Source organism: Colias eurytheme, chromosome 17 (genome assembly GCF_061535395.1).
Source record: "Colias eurytheme isolate Ceu_HAF_F1 chromosome 17, ilColEury1 Martin Lab GWU primary, whole genome shotgun sequence".
Lineage (NCBI taxonomy): Eukaryota > Metazoa > Arthropoda > Insecta > Lepidoptera > Pieridae > Colias > Colias eurytheme.
In genome coordinates this window covers 3,304,539-3,324,189 of record NC_142996.1, presented here as the reverse complement: position 1 = coordinate 3,324,189, position 19,651 = coordinate 3,304,539, and the positions used below count along the sequence as shown (strand labels likewise).

At 33.8% G+C, this 19,651-nt stretch overlaps 1 protein-coding gene across 1 annotated transcript; it reads right to left on the bottom strand.

Annotated features, from left to right (window-relative positions):
* Positions 1–13,634: 13,634 nt before the first annotated feature.
* LOC149901107 (enhancer of split m4 protein-like) lies at positions 13,635–14,656 on the bottom strand. The gene has a single exon (XM_090111932.1). It carries the CDS (start codon positions 14,464–14,466, stop codon positions 13,993–13,995), a length of 474 nt encoding a protein of 157 aa, XP_089968058.1. The 5' UTR covers positions 14,467–14,656; the 3' UTR covers positions 13,635–13,992.
* Between the last annotated feature and the right edge of the window lie 4,995 nt (positions 14,657–19,651).

The window sequence follows — 19,651 nt, the reverse complement described above, 5'->3', positions numbered from 1 at the left end:
GCTATGGAAATAAAGTCAACAAAATGATTATGAGTCAATCTACAAACTCATGGTACGGTAACGAGTGAATGGCGCCAACCCATTCATTACTATGTTAATTTGGAATTATTAATGCAACCAGTATGTGTGTTTGTAAATGAGATGGAATTCTTTTTAGATTTCGGTGAAATATATTGGCTAGAAGAATTTCAAATGAGTAGATAAACGTGTATTTAAATTAGTGTCAGTGATCGTTTCATTGAAAGCACTTTGTGAATAAATTGTATTGACAAAATTATCGTTTTATTAATGCAGACTAAAATACCTAATATGATATTACATTTTTTAAAATACGATAATGCTTTAATACTATGTAAATTATGTATTAAGTCATTGGGAATTAACGAGGTCCCCAAACATCGCGTCGGTTATTTGGTAACTTAATCCCAAAAAATAAAAAACAAATTCCTTAAAGGATCACGCAATCTCTGTCGGAGCCTAAAAGTAATCAACCTTCCATATATTAAATATCCTAAAACAATTAAGGAAAGTTAATCCCATGTTAATCCGTGACGCACGCCCGCCCACACGAACCGAACGTAAAAGAAAAAAAAGCAACTAGCCACTATATCTCACGAGACACGCACACAAAACAAGATCCTAAGGCGCACACACACACACACACACACGGGCCATTAGTATGTGTTATGCGCGTGCTCGCCACTCGCTCCACGGCTTCTTATTATTATTATTTATCGTTGAATAATGTGAATGGTAATGCGTGGTTGTTCACGATCCCGCATAACACCTGCCGTCTTTTCCCACAGTCGAGCTGACGGGCGGGAGGCGCACGCGCAGGAAGTGCGAGCGAGACGCACGATAAGCGTGCTTTGCACGCGCGGGACCGGGCGCGCAACGAGCGCGAGCGGGACGCAACATAGGATAGATAGCGATACAGCGTAGCGCGTAGCGCCGTAGCACTCGTGTAACAATTAATAGAAACAAATCTAAACTAATTTGAATATTGAATCACTAATCGTTAATTTCTTATTCATATAAATGCTAATTCTTAAAAATGTTTTTTTATTACTCGTATGAATCAATAGGAATTGCAGCCGAGAAACATAAAGATTTCGAGGAAAAGCTCAACTTCTCTCTACTTATAATTATTTTAACAATTAAACTTATTATGAAAGTAGTACTTACTGCTCATCGACTCTCAAAGTAATATTATGGGAAGCCTTATTCGGCTCAAGATAAACAGCCAAAGACCAAATTAAACGGGCCATGATTACGGGGTTTAACGGTAGTGGTCTACACCAATACAGCCTATTAAGGTACGATAAGTCAAGGCAATAACGATAAACATGCTTCGCTTCTCTGCAAATGTCATATAATTCATTATGTAAATTGGTGCGTTTTAATAACTATCAGCGAAAGGCGCAAAAGGTCAAATGTAAAAAGATTTATTGGCTCCTCATTAGTATTCCGATTTGTGATTGATAATGATTGCATTGGCAATGCGATTAGACTTAATCTTGTTTAGTTATAAGTTGTATGATAAGTGTACTTTAGGTGTTAAGAGAGTAGGTAATCCGATTAAAACATGGGTTTATTTTTTGTTCTGTTTGTAAAACTGTACAATATAATTACTTGAATACGTATTACAAAGGTTAAATAATGAATATTAATTTAAGTGACATAAATATCAAACATGTGGTAACACTTAACTTATAACTTATTATTTCCAATTTTCCACTATAATTGTCGTTGGTTAGTGTTCTTTATTAGTTTTATAGATATCAAGACCCTGATCGAGACATATAAATTATTTTGCGTGTATTGTTAGCTGTAGACAAATGTTGATACCTATATAACAATAATAATAGACATCTAAGAAGAAGATCTAAGAAAACTACAAACACTTATACCACGGTATCAAATAACACGTTCTTTTGTAAATATTTCAATTACGCATACATCCTTGTGCAAAATTTTATAAAGAACCAGTGATTTTCCTCTTATATCTCGTCAATAGCTCAAAGATAACTCATTGAAGTGGCCACTACATCAATAGACACCCCGGATGTGCGCAATTTAGTTTCGTTCAACCCAATGAATACTTCCATAGCTGAATTAACAATAAAATGCTCATATCTTGTCTTCCACATGTTCAGGATAATTGTGGACACAATTTTAGACTTTAAACCACGCTATTAGGGATGTTTTTTGTATCGTAACTTTTAATTTATGGAGTGTGTCCACCATGTAGGTCAGTCTATTAAATCGGGTCCCCGTTGACCGGACGGATCATGTTACTCAGATTTTAACAAAACTATTATGTTACGTCACATTTGTTGCCTTCAGGGGTGGAGTGGTTAATTATGAGATGTCGTTAAAATGATAGTCATGCCTTGTAACGTTTAAAAACTGAGGAATATGGGAATTACCATATACTAACTCCGATGAGAATTTACACAATGTTTTCCTTTAGAAGATTCTAGAATGTGGTTTAGCATTGACTTGTTATTGTATCTATTTGATCCTATTATTTGCGCGGCATCTCGACTCGGACTGCTAATAGTTTTTATTACAGTTTCAAAATGTTGTAGCCGTGAACGGCGTGTTACTATTATTACATTGTTGCTCATTAAATATGAGGAATTAAGGTCAGGACATGACACTGAGCACGTACAATTCTATTATATATCAGAAAACAGCGTATTTGCATTTACGTCATGTAAACGTTTAAGTATCCGTATTATGCAAATCCGTTGTAAATTAGTGACAAATCACGCTGCAAGGTCAGCAGAGTTGTGGGTAGTGTTCACGGCTCGTTGACTTCAGGCCTTCAATGGCGGCTTTTTGCCTCAACAATACCAGTGTGGCCGCCAAATGTGCCCATTCGCAAGAAACCTGACCCGTGAAAGTCGATATTTTCGCCGAGATTCGCGTCACATGCTGTCCCACATGGCAATAACGGCTATAGGTCGACTAAGGAGGTATTTTTTATTAACCGTCTTATTTACGACGCGCCAATAGTCGGTTAACGTGGCACACTTTATGGAGATCGTTAAGGGACATCAATAAGCGCTTAGCTTCCAATTTATTACATTGTAATCACAGCTCACGGATCGCTTGCGAAATAACAAACGGCTCGTAAACACAGTAGCGCGGTAGCAACACCTCGAAGATAAATCAACATCTCCATTACAGTTTTATTCTTACTTTCTAAAGAACCGAGTCCCTTTCACGGTCCGTGCAGCCGAATTCGAACGCTCACAAATTATTGTTGGCTCTCGTTATTTTATTGTCGTATTATTTTTTATCGTGTTGTATAACTCGTTGCGTCCTCGTCAGGCGTGTAGAAGACTGTATGTGGGTCTCGCTCGCTCTCGTGCTGATTGTAGTAGCGTGTTAGCACGTGCGACACGTTAAAGGCAGAGCGTTCCCACGGTCGGCTCGAGCCTCGTCCCCCGTCCGCATCGCCCGCGTCACTCGTGATTCCACTATAACCTAGGGCTGCCCACATAGTACGTTTTACATCTTTCATAACATTTTATGAGTTTGTAGGACTTGCTAGTTACTTTGTAGAGAACAAACTTTTTATAAAACTTGAGCGATATTTATTATCTATTTATTAGGATATGTTTATTTTTATCACCAAGGCTACATCTAAATAAGTTAATACTTAATTTAAATAGTAAGATAGTACTTTTTCATATCCCTTAAATACGACACATTATTCCTAATTATTATTATACGCTATTTAATTGAACTTTGACTGAGGTTTGTTACTGATGTTTTATAAGACATTGATTGTTCATAGATCATTGGCAACCCTAGCACGGTCCCTCGTGCCAATGAAATAAAGTGCCCGCACAGCACGTTCCGATTGCAAAATTGTGCTTCGAGAATTTGATGAAATGAAAGTTGCGGAAATGATAATTTTAGCAGATAAATGTTCGCCGTCTAGCTGTTATTTAACGCGATTTCATTAAATAGAGTCATAAATTGTCTTGGATTAAATTCAAATTCAAAACTAATATGTAGCTAAGCTATAATTTCTAATACTATTCAAATTTATTATAAATACTAATACTGATACGAAATGTTATTAACATAAGTTTATTCAGTGTTTTAATTCATCATAATTCTGGTTATGTGCTTTATTTCCTTCTCTATAATTAATGTATCACTTGCAGCAATTTATAAGTTACCAAGTATTTCAAACGCTTCCTACAAAACGCCTACACTGCGTCTTGAATTTCGAAAGCAATTTATTTTTATTGAAAGAAAGACAAATTAAAGCCGGACAATAAAATACGTGCCATAAATAACAGCTTAAAATGTGATCAATATTATACCAAATACACGTGGGCGTACGACGATACAAAGTCGATATATCAATGTAAGATATTATTTTTGATAGCAATCCCATATTGTTTATGTTTGAAGTATTATCATGCATAATTGGGAATGATACTTATGCAGATAAAACAGAGCCTATCAGGGTTACTTAAAATCAGTGTTATAATAGATCCAAAGATTTTGTTGTCAAAAATATTATATTAGCTTTTAGGACTGTGCAGATATTTCTGTTATATCAATTATTGCTGTAGATAATTATTGTTAGCCTGTTGATAATGTAAGATAACCCGTATACCCGCATTGGATTAAAATGTATTTCTTATTAAAATGTTGCATGTGATGTAGGTAGGTATGTGTAATTTCAAGTCCTGCTGTGTACCTATAATGTTGTTACAAGTCGATTTCGTTTTAATTTTATCTCTACAAATGTGTGAATGAAATGGAACGTTACTATCGTAGTTAGAAGGGATTTTAAAGATAAACAATTGTTTTATATCTTATGAATTCCCGATACGTGAACTTCAACCATATAAAGATTATTAAATACCATCACATCAACATTATGAAATCTTTTTCCATAATGTAGAATTAAATGCGTCAGCATGAAACTTTAATGTTCAGTTTTAAATTACTAAAATAATCTAGGTATACAAAAATTAGGTAGGTACATATTTGCCATCTTTCGAGTCTATGTTTTCCTATGGTTTTCCTCTAGGTACACTATAAGATATATGAGAAAGATCGTATATACAAAATGCAACCCTTGTTTTGCTATAATCAACGCGGAAGCGATGGTCAATTAATATGAGATAAGAGCTATGTTTTGGCTGAACACGAAACTAGCCACTAGTCAGATTGTGATAACGTCATACAGAATCGCGATAGTACTTCTATTGTAAACAAGCATCCTGTAATTATGGTTGAACATGATTCTGGTATGATATGAACAAACGTGCAAATTTAAAAGCACCATAAATGTTCTATTCTAGAGGTAGATAATATTATTGCAAAATTGTAATTATTGTAACTACTTAGTACTACGTAGTATAAAATTTTATTAAACTAATTTGTTGTGCTGAACCACTTTTGAAGCAGCGAGGTGTTACTAAAAACCTTATTCTTAAAAATTTGTTACGTTCTAGAGTTTTTTATAAATAATAATAAAACTTGTATCTATTAAATGTATTCATAGTTCATATAATAATCCAAATGCAGGAAAATCTATATTCCTATATACCTAGCATACAAAAGTCTCTTGTTTTCCATTTCACAAATATTCTTTCAACACATTTTTTTGAACGCGTGTTACATCCATAACAATTGAAAAGCGATCGTCACACGTTCGATTATTATCATTTTCATACAATCGCCTTATCTAAAGGTCACGCGTTATACAATTCATGCATTCTGTATTGAAGAACCATATATTTTACAAGCACGCACATCACCGGTAGAGCAAAACTGAGTTTTGTTCACATGTACTTTAAGTTCAGAACCCATTGTCTGTTTAAAAATCGTAGTACTACTAAAGATTATTTGTAAGAACATCGAAAGTCGAGGGAGGTTATCGGAATGGCATCTTTACGTGGTTAATGTAAGAGTCAGTTTTCTTTTCGGGCCGTTTATCGAAAGCCAGGAAGCATATTGTTAGGTCACGTTCTCACAGCTCCCCTTTTCTTCGAGGGGGAATAAATAATTGCACTTTTTTCTGTCGCATATGGCCAAGGAAACGGTGGATTGTGCAACGTTCCCACGATTCGCCCCTTGGGCATAATCGGGGTCAAGAAAAAAATACGTGCCGGCACAATGCGGGGGTTTCTTTTGTAACGGCAGATGCGATCTAGGGTTAAATGTGGATTTATGGAAAGTAAGATTGACTGCTGCGATTTTTTTAGCGTTAATGACTTGAAATTAATAGATAGGTATATAAAGTTTGAAAAAAAGTCAGAGTGCAGGAAAACTTTTTATTTGTGCTTTTCTGCGAATAACTTGGTGTCTGCAGATAAGCTTTATGCGTCCTATTAATGTGACATATCTGTAATCTATATTATTTAGTAACTACGATAATTTTGAATGAAAATATGTGTTTATTAAGTTATGGATGCTTTTCATAACAACCTTTTATGTAACCTCTTAATACATATATGTAGTATATCTATCAAAACAATAATTTATAAAAATAAACCATATCTATCTATTTACGCACCGCTAAGGATTTATACGTTAACACTACGGCTGCTTAGAAAAAAACGATTGCGTTTTTTCTAAGACGTTCTTTATTTAAAAGCTGCGCGCCGTTCGCGTTCCCACGCTCGCTCGCGCCAGTTGCGTCTCCCCTTCTTATTTTTTTTCTTTTCGTGCCATTTCAATATTTATAATCAAAGGTTTTTATCATTCATGGAAAACATATTGTGTGAATATCTTGTATTCAGATATCAAGACGATGTTGTTTTGTTTTAATTTATTATCTATTGTTGCACTTTAAATTGTTATGTATGAATTATTATAGAAGTAGGTTTACATAACGCAAGAGTACAATTTAAATGATAGTATAGATTAGAACAGTACATTTTAGTCTTGATAATGTAATACGAAATTAAACATATCTATAAACACATCATTACTCACATAAAACAATCTTTTCACGTGTACTTGAGTACTGAGTAATCATAATACATTCAATCAATAGGGGGCATGTGCGGATGAAAGCAAAGCTACAAAACAAACTATTGATTAGTAAAATTGAGCTCTACGTGTATATAATAAAACTTATTTTTGCTAAACAACGTTATGCAACATTGTAATTTGGGGCACGTTTTTGGAAATAGAGCTCTACTTTTTGGGGTTAGGGTTTAAATTCAAAATGTGGGTTATAGACAGGGGCTGTCAGCTGAAAGAGGAGCACACAGCGTTTACGCGGGATCCGTTCCCACGATCCACGCGACATATGGCGCGAGCGATGCACTTATGCGTGATCAACGGTGACGCGTGGACAAAAAATTCTTGGACTTAGCGGATCTATGGGTGATGCGTTCTGGTTAAAAAGCTACAGTTACCGGACTTGGTGTACTGAATTGGTTAATTAGAGGCAACTTTTAAATGGTTATGATATCGTTGATAACAGACTTCTTAATTGAGTGTAGTAGAGTAAAAATGTTGATTACTTTAATTAACAATATACGTGAAATTTACATCTTACAATGTAATGCTATTAATGCAACACTTTTTAACTAAATGAAAAATATCCGCAGCCAGAGATATGTTTATTAAATAAAAAACTTATTTTACTTGGTTTTAAACACATTTTTACTCTTGCAATTTACTTGTCATTTAATTCCTGAAAACCTTTTTGCATAATAATTAAAACAGGCTGGATAAATGCAAATAAAAAAGAAAACAAATAAATGACAAGGTCAAGCAAATGGTTCTGAATTTGAATTTTCGAATGTTTGCGCGGGGCAGGTGGCGGTTACGCGCAACTGTCGCCGATTCCCACGGCCCGAGCACCCGCCTGCCGCCATACATTAATGCAGCCGTGTTATGATTGCTAATTATGATATTGTAACTTTGAATATACATTATTCCTGATACATTTATCAGAACCTGAAAAGGTGGTCGACTACCTACTTTTTTAATAAATTCATTTTTGTAAAAACTGTAATTATTTCTGTATATTATTACTTTATAATATTTCATATATTACGTCAACACGTATTTCATAAATATGATATATGATCAAAATTTTCACATCAAATTGCTACTATATATGTATATCCAATCAATTATACATTCGAATTAATTTCATAGCAATACAAATGAAATCAAGACTGCAGCGTAATGACGTAAGAATGCAATTCAGTTTTTGAAATGTCAAAATCATTAGACAAATATAATCTGTGGGTCTCATCTGTTTTGTGATTTGAAGAGTCATGGCAACGCTATTAGTATGGTATTATCTGTGCCGATATTATGTCATTGTTTGAGTAATTGTGGAATGTAGCGCGTGCGGCGCACGGGTCAGGCGTCAGCGCTTGTGTCGCTTTTGGTTGCTATTGTTTTGTAATAGCTTTTTAACCAGTCCATAAACACGCTAAGCATTGTTGACGTTTAGACTGTTTTGTGCTTAGAGCTTTTAAATGTTGAGAGCGGCAACTTAAATGAAGGGTTTCTTTTACGTAATTGATAAGTAGATAGCCAAAATATTTTATTAGGTATATGAATTTAAGAAATGAAAAATAAAACGATACCTGCATATTACATTTATTTCAGTTTTCATTGCGTAGGTTCATTCCACCTAACCGATCTAAGTTAAGTAGAGCTTTTAATCCTACACGTGCAAGTATTATATCGTTAAAATTTTACAATTTACAACTCCAAAACAAATATAATTATTACAATGAGTACACAAATTATTTAGAGGTTAGCCAATAAATCTTTTATAAAAATCAAAATGCATATTATATAAATCAAAATGAAATCACGTTCAGAGCCATCTAGTAGTGAACGGACGAACTAAAAGAGATAAGAAGGGGACTAGGAAGTATTTGCAAGACAATAATTTCGCAGACAATAGATCTTTAGGGTCAAAGTGTAAGATTTTGGTACCGTGAGAATGTTTGATTCGCAAATGGGGTGATTATTGTATAAATTTAGAGGATTTACCGTTGCATGTTCAGTTATAATTGCGTCACCAACCAGGAAGTAACAGTTCGAAAATCGCTAAGCCAATGTTCAGTTTTCTGACACCAAAGTTAAGTGTAGTGTTTTAGTGAAATGTGCGAAGTGTAATATTGGTATAAGTTTACCTTATAAAAGTGAATGTGGTGATACAAAAGGGCAATATACATACAATTGTGTTAAACATAAGAAGAAAATTCGAGAAAACTATTTAAAATTCTATACAATACAAGCTTACTTATAAAATGCTGCTCTATATTCAGTAAATACAAAAACACATAGAGTTATACTAATTTTGTATTTACTTGATGTTACTCTTTGGTGAATATTTGCCAAACATTCGATTTGAAAAAAGATCATAGACAATAGTTGCAAATTAAAAAAAAATCTATAAAATATTAGAAAGAATGTACACAATATCTGTAATTTAATACAAAATATTATTATATTGAGTGACGATTACGTATGGATGACTAATCTTTATGTTTATTATTGAAATAGGTGTTATTGATTCCAATTCATATTTTTCAGATGTTTAATTTTGTGTTGTGTTGTGTTTGTGACTCATATTTTTATTTAATTAAGTTAAGGAGCAGATATTATCTTTTAATATAAAAATGAATCAACTACGAGGTTGATTCTTATGGAGAAAAAACGTAAACATGTAACACGGACGAAGCCGGGGTGGATCGCTAGTGTTTAATAAATATGTAGAGTCGTATTTACAATATTATACATATAATAATATTGTAAATATCTGTTTGTTTACAAATTTACATGTTTTGTTTGAGTTTTATGGCTAGTCTTGCATTATAAATTTGCATGAGATAAATTTTGTTGCTTATACTAACATAAAATGAAGGGAAGGTTGGTAATTTAAAAGCTTGCTGGAGGTTTCTTAGATGATGTAACGGAGTAAAATTGAAATTGAAATTTTAGAAAATTAGTCAATTTATGTGATACAATCTTTTGTAGTACCTACTCTTTGAGCACGTAAATTTTTAATTGTGTTAAGTGTAGATTTAAATTGTATTAAAAGCATTTAATGAATAATCACTGAATGTAGATCTTATTATCTCTTATTTGCTAAAATTCATAGCAGTAGTTTCATATGCATGTGTTTTTAAGGAGCACGATGAGCTTTAATTTTCATGAAATGTTTTCATATGTAGCATGCAACAGAACGCTTTTCTAACAAATGATTGTTTGTTTGTTGAATAATAACCAGAAATTGTAACAATATTAATTTAATACAAAGTAATATCTGTTAAATTTAATAATGATAGAGAAGAAACTTAATATAATAACTTTAGTGACGCATGCGTAAACTCTATCTCAGTAACAATTGAACAAATACTGAATGATCTCATAAATATACACAGGTGTAGTCCATTGATAATATACAAACTATTTGCTCATTTTTGTACCTTAATTAATGTATGAATTAATATAATTTTCATTATTTATCTGCAACTAATGCATGGAACTAATAATGGCGGGAAAATCGGGCGGTAAAAAGAGCGGGGTTGTGAAAAAGGTAAAAAGGAATATTTTCAGCAATATAATACTATAATATGGTAATATGTACCACCATAAGAATATTACCTATATACATATTACTACTGTTTTGTTACATATTACTATTAGTTTTATACCGCCAAATTATTATAAATTAATGCCATTTGTTAATCACTCGTTTCTAGATATACATTTTTGCTTTATTTTTAAAATTAAAGAATACAAAATAAGTTGTTAAAATCATAACGCAATAAAATTAATTGCACGTTAACAGCTCTTTCTAGTACCTATATTTAATAACTAATAAGCATGTAACCCGCTTTACGTTTACAAGCCACAAGGCAATCGGTACATTGCGTGGCGTATACGATTAAATACAGTAAGTCGATAAAAGCTAGGAATAAATACCTCGGCGCCTAGATATTACACGAAAGATAAGTTCAGCTTAAACTCAATTAATTTAATCTTAATTTGTATCATCAATGCCACGCTATCAATTAGTAATTGTAATTCGAAACTCATTAACGCGGCCACTTTGTTATAGCTTCTTTAATTATAAGCTCTATGATTTTTCTTATTGGTAGAGCGAGATTAAATCATTCCTCGAGTAATTGAACAAAAAATATGAAACACGTGTGTCCGATTTCAATTACAAGAGGAATTTTTGCATTCCGAACAATCGTATTGCACGTGCATTGAATCCGAAATTACGACCAAAAAAATTAACCCAAATTTTGCAAGAGTTGCGGAATTTTAAATAAGGGTTGCAAAAAATCCTTTCTAACCCGAACGTCCGATTGAACACGTGCATCGGTCGAATAACAATGCGTCGATGAGTCACGAACGAGCCTCATAACGTCGATGCGGAGCCGAATTCGTATTATGAAAGTCGACGAGAAAAAAAGATAAGCGTTCACTCGTCGTACCGTCAAGGAATTGTACATCTGCCCAAAATTCTCACGACTCCGCCGAGGCCGCGTATGGTATTATTATACCGGTCCGCACATACGTATACGATTATGACGACTGGGCGCCTAGCGAATAGCGGTATCACTCGACGGCGACTTTAATCAATAGCTCACAATTTGCATATCAGGTTTCGATGTTATCGTAGGTAGAGTAAAAGTCGCCAGTCGTAAGACATATGCAAATTGGCGTGTCAATTTAGAGCCGTTTAATGAAGTTCTCGCCTGTATTTTTAATTAGTTCACACGAAATAAAGTTTGTGCAACTTGTTTTGGTGGCCGAGTATGATTTTGGTTATAATTGGGTTTTGGTCGAATTAATTATTTATTTGTACCTAACTATGTAATTATGTGTAGTTAGCATTAATTAAAGAGTAAGATATTATTAAGCTCGTAAAACTGTTAATAATATCATGCGTTCTTTGGTAGTTAGATGTGAATGCTAGAGCTTTTTAGTGAGCTTTTCTGGTGAGCTTTTCTAGTGAGCTTTTTCTACTGAGCTTTTCTAGTGAACTTTTCTAGTGAGCTTTTCTAGTGAGCTTTTCTAGTGAGCTTTTCTGGTGAGCTTTTTCTAGTGAGCTTTTTCTAGTGAGCTTTTTCTAGTGAGCTTTTTATGTGAGCTTTTCTAGTGAGCTTTTCTATTGAACTTTTCTACTGAACTTTTCTTTTGTTGCAAACACAGAAAGAATGCATTATGCACCGGAATTGTAAAGGTCATTTCATTAAACTTGTGTGTGAAATGGGAATTCGCATAAAAGACACATTGATTGTCAAATTGTAAAGCGTTTCAAAACGCACGTGCATAATAGGTTGAATGTTATTGTTATTTTGCGTAGTAAAATAACAGAATCGATTGTCGTTGGTTGTGCAAAGGTTTTTTTCTGTATGTTCAGTGATCATGTTTTAACTTGCATGGAAGTGAGAAGTTACAGGTTTGGACATGTCGACCGTGCTCGGGTAGCTTTTTAAGGCTGTACAATTTGCATCGCAATTTATCGTATGATGCTTTGCGTTTTTATTATAATTAATGTTCGGTTACAAAGTAATAAATTGGTGCTTCTGTGCAGTTTTATCTTAGTTTTATAGTAGAGCTATTAATTATGTTTCTTTTGATGGAGAGAAAACGGATATTTGCAACTTTATTAAAACATTTTTGCTTTTTGATGTTTTGCAATGATTTATGATTTGATTGATTGATTCATCAATCTTTTTGGTAATAATATTTTGTTCCAAAAATATTCAGGACGGAAAAATTTTAAGATCGATAAACCTACTCTAGATACCTACTCGACATATTCTAAATCAAATGTAAAAAATATGTAATGACGATTCAAAAGTGCTTCTAGAAGAAGTCTAATCGAATAAATAAATGTTTGAGTTTGAGTTTGAAGTGATAAGTCTTCATTAAATTAAAATAAAAAATTTCTAATTTATACATTATCTGCAAGTAGGAAGGTTGGTTGTACTTTATAACTTTATAGATTGAGAAGTATTTACAATTGTATTTCCCTGAATTACATAATTTCTATACCTAGGTTTTCGAAAAAAAAAATTATTCGACACATTTACATCAATTAAAAAAAATGCGAATACTAGATACAAAATTCGCAATAATTAAAACTATCAGCAGTTATCGATGTAAGTTCTAAGTATAAAAAAATTTTTATGACGATTACGTTTCTTATTTTTTATGTGCAGTAGCAAAGTAATTAATGATTTTAGATAAAATAACAAAAGATAACTACAATTGATACAGGTAATGAATATTGCATTGTTATCAGATCTAAAACAAATATCTCGACAGCACCCACAACTCATTCTATTTATAGCTACAAGAAATTAAATCTAAAATTAAAAATATATTAATCTCGAATAATCTCTCGTCAATCTCGAATAGCTATCAAGATTAATGTTAACAAAAAGAAAAGCACGGCGAGTTGAAAAAGTGACCATTAAGAAACCAGTAGCTGTACTGGGCCTTGCACGTGCTTAGCCATACAGGCTTATACATAGTCGCTACAGGTATTGTGGCTCGAGCCAACCTCGTCTGACTGCTTGTGCGTGTTCAATGTTAATGAAGTCGACTCGCGGCTTCGATTCAATGTTTCAAATCATAACTCAGGTTCAATGTGAGGTAGAAAGGAAAGAAAGCAAATATATTTCATCATTTTTTATTTTAACCTTCAAAATTTGTATATAAATAAATTATTACACCTAAAACAATTAAAGCTCAATAAGCATGATCACAATACGATCTACGTTACTTTATACAATACTAAATATCACAACACTAATTTACAATAATTAGAGTACAATTAAAGCTTTTGTGGAGTTATCACGCGCTGGAAGCCCATACCTAAACCTAAATTCTATATGGCACCATAGAATTATATTAAAGCTAAGATCACAGACGATTTTCGAAACCAACGGAGCGGGCACTGGTTTCACGGAAGACACTCGGATTGTAGTTCGATGAGATGATTTAGGCTTGCACCCAACGGTCTTGGAACACTGGGTATTGCTGCTCGGCGGTTTGGCATTCGGTGTAGCAGTGGGCCGCTGCGAAGTCAGCTTCGGACTTTGAAACTGTGGTCCAGAAGAAGGTGCCGGCGTCTGTGCGAGCGAAGTGCACCGGGATGTAGAAGTCTTCCCGGGAAACTGGCACAAGGTCGTAGGATTCGTCCTTGTTGCAGACGAGGAATGCGGCGGACTGGCAGGCGTCCATCTCGTTGTAAATCTTGCGCTCGAGGGCCTCGTTGCACGAGTTCTGCTCGGCCTCGAAGCACGTGTCGACGGTTTTGGCGGGAGACCGCTTCGTCGACTTCTTAATGATTTTCATTAATGGTTTCAGTAGCGCCTTGATGCCACTGTTCTTCATTTTTTCACTGTTGTATTTGTTCTCGTTGATCGAGTTGTTTGTAGCGATGATGTATTCGTTGTTCGCGTAATAAGACATTTTGAAAATTGTGAGTAGAGAGCGTGTGTCACGAGTGAGTATACAAGTGGGAATGTGGGGCTGCTCCGGTCGCGCGGCCTTTTATACCGGCCGGGCCGCCCCCAACACAAAGCCTCGCATGCGTGAAAAGCTCCCTCACGTGTGTGGGTGAGATTCGACTATTATGTTTTCGTAAACATGAAACTGCCATATCATTTTGGTTAATGTTGTATTGTACTTCGGGTTAAGGTACTGTGACAATAATAGTGACTAAAGAGTTGTACACTTATGGTTACGACGTGCTACGCCGTAGTACTTTAGGATTTCTAAGTTTGTGATTTAGCTATTGTTTTTGTAGACTTTTGTTGAGATAGTTGGAATGTTAAATTTTTTATTATGTGCATATTATTTTATATGTTTTTGGATGTAAATATGTTTCAGTTACTAAAATAATCTATACAGTGTTATGTTAATAATAAACAATGTCGCCAATAAGATTCCTTTCAGAGCTAAGCCACCCATTGTTCGTCGCGTGTTGACCACGAGCCGTGGGTAAATAGCACATGTTCATCATTAACCCTCTCTGTGGTCGACAATGCGATTGTTATTGAGGGGTCACTAAGTCACACGGGGTCGACGCGACCCTTCTATTTAGGGCGCACTTGAGCGTGCAGTGTTAAATGGCCCCCTATACTATTATGATAGGTAAAGTGTGCCTAATTAATGTACAGATTTAAATTAAATTGTATACCATTCGTAACATTTTGTAGCAATCATGCAATAAAAATGTAATAAAGTCGTGATATGTCATATTTCTTTCGAGTTTTAGGGTCTACGCTGGAATTCATTAGCATTTTGTTTATAAAAAGAAAGCATTAACATAGAATACCACCTACGCACAAAAATTCAACTCTTACGAGTCCAAACATGTAAGATTTTTTCGTCATAAGTCCGAAGAGTAACCAAAAAAATGAAGTTAAAAGAAATCAGTGTAGCGGTGATATCGTCCGCCCAGCCAATGGGGTGCGCGCGCGCCGGCAGGTGCAGCGATCGAAACGCGCACACATACGATACCAGTTTAAATATACGATCTCTGAACACGTGCATTCGAAGAGGACCGACATATCAAAAGAGAGGTGGAATGAGTGAGAGCGCGAATATTTTTTATCGACATGAATAGATTCACGACTCCTTCATATCCGAAATAGGGTAACGCAAAGGCTAATTTGGTTATTGAAAATTGAGGGGTTGTTCGTGGGAATGCTCTCTGCTTCTAGGTTCCCAGGGTTGCTCGCACATTGAGCTTTTTTTCGGCAATTCGAGATTCGGAACGACGACAGATGGCAAGCGTTCGATCGCGCTCTACTTTTTTATATTAAATCGTATGGGTATTGGAATTAAACATTCCATTTAGATGGATCAGCGCGTTTGTCGAGGGTTGCGAGGGGATGAAGATGTAAACAAGTGTAAAAGGGGTCAGTGGAACTCGGACGGGGCTGTAATTAAATATCAATTATGGGCATTTTAAGATTATTAGTGATGATAGTTAGGGTATCACTTTTTTAGTTAATTACGTAAATAACGGCTATCGACTGTTAGATGAGTGTTTGGGTAATTTTAGATTTTAGATCGGTAATAAATGCTAATTTGGTTTTTTAAAGCTTTGCCCGGGGTATTAGTTTTTGTGTCTCTCCATGGTGTAATCAAAGCATTGAGATACAAAATTTACTAATGGTCGATGACCATTCTTGAATTCAAACTTAACCTTTTTTATATTTCAGGACTGTCAATCGTTAATCATTTTCATGGGCTCGGTTTCCCACGAGGAGAAAAGCAAAAAGTCCCAACAATGGATTGAAAGAATATCAAGAAGATGCACTTTGCGTCATATTAAAAAGTGACGTATTGTGCCCCTCGGCGCGACAAGTGCGTGGGTTTGCCTATGGTGAGAGCGGGGTTGGGTCGAGGCTCCCCTATTATGCTTATTGTTTGCGATCACACTTGTCACAATTTATTTAGGGGCCGACGTTAATTGTATTCTGTGATAGATATTTTAATTGTGTACTGTGATTTTAAAATGTATTGTTTGGTGGTTATGTGATATCCTTTTTTCCATAGATTCCTAAATATGAGAAGACTGTTTTATTTTCTAATAGAAGTACATTTGCAATATTGTTATAAATGAGTATTTTTATCATAATTTTAAAACTATAAATATAATATTTAAAATTAGTTAACTCTTATATTGTTAACACTTTCTGTGATAATGTAAATATTTAATTTATTTAATACCTACTGAAAAATTGTATGTAATTTTAAATCAACAAAATCTGACAATCTGAGTATGCATTACATCTATCAAATTGTAATTATTATATAACGTTTATCTTTCAATTTTGTAGCTAATATTTGCAAAAAACTAAATCATCAATTTTGCTATGTGCCTACCATAATAGATAGTAACAAGAAATTCCAACAACACACGAGAGCATATCAGTTGATTTTTATCTAAAAACACCTGACAGTCGAGTGTGGGAATTTCAGTTACGTGATTTGATGCAATAAACTCGAGGGTGGAAAATAAAGGGCCATGTATAAATCACCCCTAATCGTTTATTTTTTGCTTTGTACACTTGTTCGTCACCTCAGCGTATAATATCGTATCACAAAGTAATACATTCCAACATTCTAAAGTAGTGTTTCCATTTTGAACTTTATGTTTCAAGTAATAAGATTCAAAATGTTTGTAATGTTGGATTCTGTAGGTGTAATAAGTTTGTGAAATGCGTAAAATTTAGGGGAGTTTATTTCAGGGGTTGTTGAACAATTAACTGACGCAGGTAAACTAATTTCGAATTGAAAGGAAAAAGGTTTCGTAATTTTGCATTTGTACACGTGATTTGATTATGAAATATTGTTATGAGCGTATTTTGTGATATACTTTTTTATCTTATTGGAATCCAATAACCTTAAATGTAACCGTGTAAATTATAGACATTTGTATGTGTTATGAAATATATTTTTAAATGTTTGATTCATTGTTTTAATTTCCTTATTTCTCCTATATATTCCTTACCCAATATTAAATATAGCAAAGATACTTAATAATATCGTAAAAAGTAAATGCGTTATTTTTTTGACTCAACAGTTATTAGTTATAATTATTTTTTAAACAGTTCTCTATAAGCTCGCACTCTTTTTTGGTGGATCTTATCATTTGTATTTATTATCTTCATACAAGTAGGTTTATTAGATATTTATATAGATATTTTTTTACCTTAAGACCTTTAATTTGGAAAATGTCTGGAAAATTTTGCCATCTCAAATTTTCAGTTTTATTGTAAAATCGGTGCAACAGTTAACCTACCTTGAAGCAATATTCAATTTACATAAACATTAATACATGCTCACATACATAGATATGTATTTCTAAATATGCATCGATAGGAACTTTTCGAAGAAATGTTAAAAGTTAAAACACTAGAATTTTGATGAGGTAGGACGATACACGATTCTTATTACCCTCTGATACACCACTAATTACCGCCTCACATTTTATAACTCCAAGCTAAAGCTGTTAACATCAAACGCAGTTATCTCAAAAAGTTTGATGAGCCAGGATCATTAAGGAGTAAAAAATGATAATCACATTCCCTATCTCGTTAAAATCTTTTTCTATTTTGAATATCCAATTCGGGAAAGTAATGTCTTTAAGGATATTATTATGTTACTTTTAATTATGGATTCGTCCCGCTCTGGAAGGTAATAAAAGTCTAATAGGTTTTCTATATATCGTATGAAATGGGCGTTTTTGTTGGGAGCCCGAGTATAATGGATTTCATATCAGATTTTCTTGATTACGTACGCCTAATCGATTTTACAGTAGCTCGTGAGAGTTTATAAGAATAGATATCGTTAAGTTTTTGTACAGCAATAAAATGTTGTTACTTGAACTTTTATATTTCGTTATTTTTTATATTTCTTATTATATAATTGAGAAGTTATCTTATAAAATAAATTTAGTCGCACTGTACGATTGTTGCGCTTAGTTGCCTGTTTCTTATTTTCGTATGTAATTAAAGTTCCTTTATGTTTCTCGATTAAATGAATAATAATATCAGTCTCTAAGCAAAATTGCTTTACTAAATAATGAAACACTTCCTGTATAATCAATAGTATTCAATAAAATCCTTTCCATAATTGAGTATCTGTTAATTTTAAACTCAAAGCGAAATTACAAAAACGTGGCCAATCAAAAGCTAATAAGGCGCTATTAACCATCATTTATATCAAAATTAACACGTCAGTTGAGGGTTGGTTATGTGGTAAAAATGACCCCTTTGTTGTGATCGGATGGTAATTTAACCCTTTCATTGGAGCTAATTTTACCCTTTTCGATGAAATGAACCTGTAATCAATCACGCCGATATCAGGGCGACTACCGAATGCACCTCTGAAGGTAGTTCAGGAAATTACACCTTTTATGGGGCAGGAATGTGAGAGGGATGCGTTTAGCGAGACCCTTGTTTATGTCGTAAATTATTTAAGTAATACGTGATATAGCTAAATTATTATCGGAGCTTTGGAGCTTTAAAGTATAATGTTACGTTAATTTAATGAGATGTGCATGCTTGTGCCTCATTTTTTAATAGCGATATATTATATTAATATAGTTCGATTTATTAGCAGGTATTAAAATAGGAAATCATAGTGGAAATATACCACAATAAGCAGTTCAAAAACATCCAAGTACATAAAGAAACACAAACGTCCTAAACTTATTTTACGTATATATATGCGTAGCTACGAGTATAACTAGTTACTCATTTTTTTCCATTTTCATTATTATTTCAATATCTCTTTATAGATTTGTTTTTTTCACTGTTTCCTTGAAAATCTATTTATGATTATTTTTTTACGTTTTTAAGTAATCTAAAGATATATTTTTAGGTAGAGCCTTTTCGCTAAACATCGGCTCTAACTTGGCCAAATTTAAAAATAACAAACAATTTGTACGTCAGTCAGTAATACGTAATTAAACACCAGATAAATAACCTCAACGCGCTACTTAGCTGCCTGTAAAAGTCAAAATTTCATCTCGTTTAGTGCACAAAATTACGCGTCACTAAGTGATGTTTTTCGTTCGAAATAATATGTTTAACCGCATATGAGATTTTAATTTCGTGAGCTGTAACACCTTTTTGTG